This window comes from Helianthus annuus, chromosome 4 (genome assembly GCF_002127325.2).
Source record: "Helianthus annuus cultivar XRQ/B chromosome 4, HanXRQr2.0-SUNRISE, whole genome shotgun sequence".
In the NCBI taxonomy this organism is placed as follows: Eukaryota; Viridiplantae; Streptophyta; class Magnoliopsida; order Asterales; family Asteraceae; genus Helianthus; species Helianthus annuus.
The window spans coordinates 18,470,646-18,480,112 of record NC_035436.2 but is presented as its reverse complement, the minus strand read 5'-3'; the positions used below and the strand labels follow the sequence as shown (position 1 = coordinate 18,480,112).

At 37.4% G+C, this 9,467-nt stretch overlaps 1 protein-coding gene across 1 annotated transcript; it reads left to right on the top strand.

Moving 5' to 3' along the window:
* The first annotated feature begins 6,032 nt into the window (after positions 1-6,032).
* Positions 6,033-7,664, top strand: LOC110933015. Its single transcript, XM_022176258.1, has one exon. It carries the CDS (start codon positions 6,033-6,035, stop codon positions 7,662-7,664), a length of 1,632 nt encoding a protein of 543 aa, XP_022031950.1.
* Positions 7,665-9,467: the final 1,803 nt, after the last annotated feature.

Genomic DNA, 9,467 nt, shown 5'->3' with positions numbered 1-9,467 from the left:
TACATTCTAATCAACCAAAAACCCTATTTTTGGACACATTGAGGACAATGTGTAATTTAAGTGTGGGGGGGATGCTAAAACCTTGAAATTTTGCAAAATCCTAAACACAAGCCTTACACAAAACTCTATTGGAACCGCTAAACACCCCAAATTTTTTCAAAAACTTTTTCATTTTTTTATTTACTTGTCTTAGTTTAAGTTGGGAATAACAAGTTCTAAAAAGGTTATATTTTTACAAGTTTACAACCGATAGCGTCGTGATAAAAAAGGAACCAACATAAGAAAATTATGAAACGGTATAACAAGTCTAGTTAAAAATTCGATTATATATGCTTGGTCACATTAAAAACCCATTCCCACAAAAGTGAGTTTTGAGCCTTTATTGAGCATAAAAATACACATATTTAGATTAAATGCTCATTTTTCGTTTCTTGTGTGAATAGCCGCTCGGTCCTTACAAATCTAGAACTTGCCACGACGATACATTCCCGGTCCTTACCAACTTAAACCCAAGTAAGTAAATGATGGAGGCATTAGGACTAACCATTTTTCTTTCAAAACCATTATTTTTCATTTTTTTTACCTACCCAAAATCCCCTAGATAGCCCCTTTGAGCCTAAACCTTTTCATTTCATTACCCCAAAACCCTTTTTACCCACCAAAAACCTTTTTATTTTTTTTATTTTAGTAACAAGTTCGCTTTTTCGTAAACTCACCTTTTTATGTGACGACCAAAAAAAAAATAAAAAAATATATGATGATGATGAAGTCAAAAACAAACAAAAGCTATAAAAGCTTGTTTGGAGAAATACTTCAAAATAAAAAGTCACTAAAAATAAGGTACTTCACGAAAACCGACGCTTGTTACGATTTTCGCCCTTTTTACTAACCACTAACCAACCACCCACCTTTAAACCCAAGCCTTCACCCAAAAGTCCTCTTGATATTTACAAAGGTAAAAAGTTAAAAAGGAGGAGGATTGATTGCTTGGCAAGCCTATGGAAGACGTAAGTTCCGTGCCGCTCTCGAGTGATTCACTAAAATATACACCTTCGGCCGAGTGTTGAGTGATCTCCCGTGAGGTATGTGAACTTGTATATAAATGGAATTTTAATAAGGCATGCTATGCCCAAATAAGTAATTCATCTTATGAAAAGTTCAAAATAAATCATAACGAATAGGATTGTAAATAAATAAAAATAAAACCTATGAAAACCTTGGATTCCCGACACTCTAGGACAAGCTAAAAAACTTCTCTTCTACCTATTCCATTTGGGAGTGTAAGCCACATTTAAAGAGTTTTGCTTGAGGACAAGCAAAAGTTCAAGTGTGGGGGTATTTGATGTGTGTAAAATGCAACATATAAATCACATCAATTAAGGCATAAAACTAACCCTTTTTAAGTACTAATGTTGGAAAAGAGTGTTTTTGTCTTCCTTTTGTATTTTCAGGATGAAATGAGCTCAAAATCACAAAAGAAGCAAAAAGACAACTAATTCTACCATAAATACAAGAAAAGGAACAAAAGTGGACTGCCCGGACCCTCAACGGCATCTCCCAAGGCAAAGGAGAAGAAACAGAGTCTGAACACGCCCCGTGTCCAGCGAACACGGGGGCGTGCCCAGGAAGCAGCATAAAAGACAAACCAGTAGAAGCTTCCATTGCCCACCACGGGGCCGTGTCCAGCGAGCACGGGGGCGTGGTGAAAGTACAGCAGGCGCATTAATTGTAATTCGCAATTACAATTAATGAGGAGAGAGAGTGTCAGGCGGGCACGGGGCCGTGTCCAGCGGACACGGGGCCGTGTCCAGCCTTCTGTTCAGCCTATAAATAGAGGAGCTTGGCTTCATTCTCTCTCATCCCTTGGCACACCACCTCTCTCACACCTAATCCACCACCCACCACCACCATAACACCATCATCCACCACCATCATCCATTGTCCATCGTAGAGTGTGTGAGTCGTCTCGGGATCCAAGATTGATCGTAAGAGTTCTTGACAATCAAGGCCATGTTTGCCTAAGTCTCTTACATCACTTGGTGAAGACAAGTGTTTAGTATAATACTTTTTATTTTTAATCTTTTGCACTTTTTATTTGGTTTTGTATTAATGACTTTAATAACTAGTTACTTATGTTGAAGGTGATCTTTCATTATCGTTTGTCCGTGGTGTCTTGGCATTATTTTACTGTCTATATAAAATAAAAGATTTTCACCATTCATATCTCCACGGTCTATATGGAGGTATGTTGGCTACCTGGTCGGGGGTTAAGGGAACAGTTTGGTAAGGGTCTTGCCCTTGTTCAGCGTTTAGAGGTCCTGCTTGGGACCTGGGTCAAATTTAGTAGGATCTCCTTCAATGCCCATAGGTATTGGATGGCGGGGATCCAAACTCTTTGACCCCCTCATAAGTTAACTACTATTAATACTATAACCCGGCTATTTAGGACTGTATCCCTGCTGACTCAGACTACTTAGCCGAGGGTAACGTCACCGCCAAAAGCGGGGCCTACCACAATTTGCATTAATAACTTAATTCATTATCTTTCAATAATCCGACCCTTTAGGATTGTATCCTTGCTGACTCAAACTACTGGGTTGAGGGTAACGTCGCCTTCAAAAGAGGGGCCTACTACAATAACTAAGATAATCTCTTAAACAAGTGCAAAAGTGCGAAAATAATCAAAGGTTATACTAATACACGTGTCGGATCCAAGTGATTCATCTTGTCTATCTGTTTTTATTTTATTTTATTTTTCAGCATTTAGTTAGTTTTTATTTTTCTTAGTTTAAACATTTTTCTCACTTTTTGATTTGGTTAGACATTGAGGATAAACCGGTATTAAAAGCTCTTGTGTCCTTGGACGACCTCGGTATCTTACCAACACTATACTACGTCCACGATGGGTGCACTTGCCCATATGTATGTTTAGTGTTAGTAAATATCGTGTTTTATAAATTTAAAACTTGGCTAAAAGTGTAAAAAGGGGCTTAAATGTACATCTAAAATATATTACACTTCACGCACATCAAAAACAGACAAAATCTGATGCATTTCTGATGAAAATGGCGCCAGGTGTGGCACGAGCGTGCCAACGGCGGCACTACCGTGCCACTGCTACGATCTCGGAAGCACTACTAGTGCAAACAGGAGTGCCAACTATTTCTCGGACCGCACTACCATGCCACCGGCGGCACTACCGTGCCATTGCCAAACCAAGCCTTCTGACCAACATCTCCGAGGAGTGGCACTACCGTGCCGATCTGCTGACCCAAGCAACTTGTCCACTAGTCCACTTGGCTGACTCGGGATCGCTGAAACTGACGTCACCCGACAACATCTGACCGCACGACCGTGCCAAATCCGCATGGCCGTGCCAATCTTGAAAATCTCCTATAAATAGCAGCATTCGCTACTGATCAAAATGTTGGGTTTTTCTCCATGTTTCTGGGCGATTTCTGGGTTCCAAAGCAGTCCTGATCAGACCCATTTGAAGCTTAAAGATCTAGTGGAAGCATAACCGATCCAACCCATCAATTCCTTGCTTGTTTATGGTTCGATTCCTTGTTCTTGAACATGTATTCTGATCATTTTGCAAGTATTGAGCTGATGTTAGTTTATGTTTAATGTAGTTTATGTAATAATAGTTATAAACTTGTTTCTTGAATGAACTTTATGTTGTAATCTTGTTTGTATGAAACTTAAGTACTTTTTCTTGTTGAATCTTCATGATTATATAATGAACGTTTGATTGATGTTGAGTTCTTGATTATGTTTGATTGTTTTGGATAATGAATCTGTGGTTAGTGGGATGGTAACTATTTCTTGATTAATCACTTGTTTGTAAACTTGTTTACACCATGAAACTCAAGAGGGGTATTGGTTTTATCCAAGATATATCTTATTTTGATTAGGAATACTTTCTTGCACGTAAAGGTTCTAACGAATTATATGGTGTTGATTACATGTTCTTGCATGCGGTTTATGATCCTTGTTTAGTAGTTTTGGTCTGAAATTGCTGACATGGTAGATTTGTGTTCAAGACTTGTAAAGGTGAAATATGTTGTTATATAATCTACATAAATGCTTATCCTCGTGGCTGTATTGTGACCATCGGTATTGCTTTCTTTGATAAGTGAGGTTAGAAAACTCCTAGCGGATGACTAATCTATCTTTAAAGGTTTACATGAATGAATATCAATAGCTCGCTAAAGAATGATTTTAGGTGGTTAACGTGTGTTTATCGCGTTAACTTTCCGAAGAATCATCATGTTAGAAAACTCCTAGTGGATGACTAACTGTCTCGAAATCGGAAAATTGATTAAGTGCTTTTGTGACATATCTGATAGATAACATGTTTAGGTTGCTTGTGAAACAAGATATTAGTATATTTATGTTTATTAGTAATTTAGATAACTTAGTTAAACAACCATTCACTTATCCTTTTATCTGGTAATCTAATGACAAAGATTTAGTACATTATAACGCCCGTGTTCCATGGATCGATATCTGGCTCTTACCAATACTTTGCTGCATATATGACGGGATACACTTGTCCTTTGTTGTTTGTGTTTTAATGTTAAGGTATAAACCATTTTTATAAATATAAAACACATTTCGTCGCATGTGAAGATACTGTAAATAAATATGTATACGATCATGCACGTCAAGTTTTTGGCGCCGCTGCCTGGGACGCGGCAAAATTAATGGAACAATCCGAGTCATTATTCTATCGGTGTACAAACTGTCAATAACTGTTAATATCTGTAAATTTTTGTATTTATTTTCTTATACTTAACTGTTTTACTAACTTTTATCCTCTTTAAATTACTGACTTGTAAATACTAACTTTTGACTAACTTTTCTTTTCTGTTTTATTAACCGACTAAGCAACTAACCACTAACTGACTAACTTAACTAACCCACTAACATACTAACTTTTTATTTATTGTTCAACTAACATTTTTTTTCATTTATTTTACGTCATTTATTTCATTTATTTTAAGTCAAGTTATGTGCTAGGAATCGAACCATTTACTGGCAATTATTTAATTCAGTATTTTTCGTTTCAGTAATTTCATTTTTGTACTTCATTCATTTATTTATTTCAGTTCAGTATTTCTAATTCAGTATTTTATTTATTAATGTCCAGTCATTTATTTATTTATTCATTTATTTCTGTTCGTTTAAATTTCTATTCATTCATTTAATTTTTATACGCATTTGTTTATTTATTTACTTCAAAAAAATATATAACTTTCTGATAAAATCATCAGATTTTCAGATGAATTCCAATGAATTTATCCGATTTTCTGATGAATTCTGATAAACCCATTAGCCGTTCTAAAAACAATAGTTTTCAATTCTGGTGAATTTACCAGATTTCTGGCGATTCTAATGGATATATCAGAAATTCTGATGAGTTTTATCAGAATTTTAGCAAGATATCTTAGATTTCTGATATATATATATTTATAAAAAAAACCAAAAAAAAAAGTTTTCCACTCATCAGAAATTTTGGTAAAACAAACAAAAACAACTCTCGGAAGTAAATATGTAAACAAACCAGTAAATATTTGATTGAATTTGTTTAATAATTCTGTATATATTTGTATATTAGATTTTAGTATAGTTTTTATTATTTATTTCATTTATATATATGTATATATATATATATATATATTATGTTCTTTTTTCAGTATAATGCGTTCCTTTTTATGTGCAGGCTATTGTCCACGTCCCCTGCACCCGCTAATGCTGAGCTAGCCAACGAACCAGAAAATAACTTAAGAAGAAGTAGGCGGCTTCGTGAAAGATCACTTGTTGTTGCACAAAGGACTGCGGCCGCAATCGACGAACCGGTGATTCTTTCTGATAGCGAGAGTTCAGAGGACGACACAGGAAGCATTATGGCAGAAGACGACCAGCCTCTGAATGAGACCGGACGTCCAGGAGGGTAGGGCTTGCTACCGAGCATTGCCCGACCTACTATAGCAGCACCGAGTTTTGAAATTAAATCTAGTATTATTAACATGTTGCAAAATTCTGTGCAGTTTGATGGGAAGGATCACGAAGATCCAGGTCGGCACATCGCATCATTTCTCGAAGTGTGCTCGACTTTCAAAATTAGAGACGTTTCTGAAGACGCAATCCGTTTGCGGCTCTTTCCATTTTCTTTGCGAGACAAAGCCCGATCTTGGCTTTTGTCACTTCCAGCAGGTTCCATCATGACTTGGAACGAGATGGCCGATCTTTTTATGCAAAAATATTTCCCGCCGGAAAAGAAAGCTAAGCTTAAGAACCGTATTATGACATTCAAACAGGACGAAGGCGAATCTCTACACGCAGCTTGGGAGAGGTTCAAAGATCTTTTGATCGATGTTCCACATCATGGGTTGTCCAATAGACAACTTGTGTTGAATTTCTACAAAGGACTCAACTACGACTCACAAGAACGTTTAGATGTATATGCAGGAGGTGATCTTGGAACAAAAACATCCAACGAAGCCTATGCAATCATAGAGAAAGCTACCTTGAAGTCAAGTTCTCGTCACGGTGGAGTAAGAAACAAAGCATCATCTATTCCTGGAGTTCATCAAGTGGATACGTATACGGCTCTAGCAGCACTGATTGGAGCTTTGGCAGCAAGATTTGATCAAGCTCAGAACGTTTCGCAAGTACAATCATCATGTGAGCTGTGTGGAGTGTCACATGAGCCAGGTACATATGAGCAGGGTGTTATGTTTACAGGCCACGAAGAAGTGGACTATTTGGGCAATCAAATTAGGCCCCAAAATAACCCCTATAGCAACACGTACAATCCGGGTTGGAGGAATCACCCGAACTTTGGGTGGAAAGCCAATTCCAGTAACCAAAACCCACTCGGATATGCTCAACGCGCTCCCGCACCACAACAATCTCATGGGCAATCCTTTCAGCTCCATGGACAATCTTTTCAGCCATCAGGGCAAACCTTTCAACCACGTTACAATAATTTAGGTTCAGGAAGCACTTCCCAGCCTCAAACCTGCCAAACCAAATCAAAACTAGAAGAGATGATGGCGCAGCTGTTAAACAACTCCAACAATGCCAATCAAATATCTAAAAAGCGATACAAGCAGCATGAGGAACGTTTCATGGCTCAAGAAGGGGAAATGCGGAGCCAGAAGGCTTCAATTCAAACCATTGAAAATCAAGTCGGCCAATTAGCCAAGATGTTGTCTGAAAGACCTCAAGGTAGTCTTCCAGGTAACATAGAACCTAACCCAAGAGGGCACGTTAATGCAGTAATGACGAGGAGTGGTAAAGCCACGGGACCTGACAAATCGGACTCACCACCGATCACTGATACGGTCAAAACTGACGCTTCAGATGAGGTGCACGCTAGGCGAGTCCCAACAAGTACAGCACAGTTTCAGGAGCCAGTTAAAGATTTCATTCCTCCTGTCCCATATCCAAGCAGACTGAAGAAGCAAAAGAACGATGAACAACATGGTAAGTTTTTAGAAATGTTTAAACAATTACACATAAACATACCATTTGTTGAGGCGTTGGCTCAAATGCCTAAATACGCAAGGTTCTTAAAAGACATCCTCACAAACAAGCAGAAGCTTGAAAGCTTGTCTTGTGTGTTGATGAACGAAAACTGTTCAGCCCTTCTCTAAAACCGTCTACCTGAAAAGATGGGAGATCCGGGCAGTTTTACTCTTCCCTGTCTCATTGGCAGCATGTCTGTCAGTCACGCATTAGCCGATTTAGGAGCTAGCATAAACCTTATGCCATATAAGGTCTTTGCTAAATTAGATCTGGGTGAACCTTTGTCACACCCTGGCTTTGCGGAAGCGTGGTTAATTTGGTGTGACTTCTTAATACCATAGCTTAACCATAACAAAGCTATATGAAGTAAAACCATGCAAGATCATCCATTTAAATAAGTTTTAAAAACCAAATACAATAACATTGTCTTAACGGAAACACATCCTAATGACATAAACATTGTTCAACAAACCCAAACATAACATAAACACAGTTTAAGGACTGTGACTTGTCTAGGAAAGAGTCACACTCCCTAAACCCGGATGACCTCGAAACTAGTGCAGCGGGAAAACGTGTCATACCGCGCCAGATCCTTTAATTCCCTGAAATACATGTAAGTTGAAAAATCAACAATAATGTTGAGCGAGTTCATGTGTAAGTGAGAAAATAAACCTTTGTATGTATAAAAATCCTGGTATGTAGCAAATAAGGGAATTGAGATCACCAATGGTTTGCAAGGCCATTGATATGTGTGAAGTGCAAGTAGGGAGACTCAAACCTAGCGGATTTTGCGTTAGGTACACAGTCACCACCTGGTCCATTAGGCGGGCTCAGCGGTTGGGCTCGCTACACCCAGATAGATCTACCGCTACTGTCCCTCGGTCCTACCATGAGGATTAATGACCTCATGTTGCTCCTACCCACTCACATGATCTAAGTAGTAAACCTCCTTACGCTAACCATACCATGTATAAAGTATTCGTAATCAAAGTAACATGTATTTCACCCCCGCAGTTTAGAAAACTGAAAACAGTTAAGAGAAAAGGGGGACATGAACTCACAGTGGTGCATCGCTACCAAGTATACCTCCAAATCAAGCAGCTGTGCGACGACCTACATGTACTAACTCTATTAGACGGACGGCCGTGCCTTAGCTTTATGGTTTAAATTTTGGGAAATAGTTAGACAACTATTTCGTGTTTACATTCTGTGCATACTTGGTAATTTATTTTCCTTCCCAAGGATGGGGGATATAATACATGTGTGTTCAAAATATATTATTAAGTCTCACTTAAAATATATTTTATTTCTAACTCCAAAATATAAATATTTTTCTCAAAAATATTATATTTTTATTTCACATAATTTTCCCAAAATAATACCTTGACAAAAATACACGTTCATAAATATTTCTTTAAATGCGTATGTTACGTTTTAATGATCGAGTGGTAACAATAATTACCGGTGTAACTTATCGTGAAAGCGTTCGTATTATTTTGGATTCGTTAACATTTGATAATATTATTTTTTACCCTAAAAATAATATTTATGTATCTTCACAAATAAGTGACAAGTAACGTTGTGAAAAATGTATTTACTAAATATATATTTATCACGTTTAATTTTGTGAAAATCCCACCTCCGATATTTTGTAAATAAAGTCGTGGCGAAACTTATATTTTGAAAACATGTCGAAAAGGATTTCTAACACTTGTAGTGAAAATATTCTAAGTGTTAGGTTTTTGGAAAAATTTTGCCAGAGTTTCCTCTGTAACTGGAGGTGGACACGCTTTCAAGCGTATCATTTTCTTTTATAAATCAAATCAACCATTTTCTCATTCAATCAAAACAACATCCAAAACAACAAACTAGTAAATAAATACGTAAGTCGCATAAATCACATGAACTTGTAGTTTTCTAAAATTATGAAG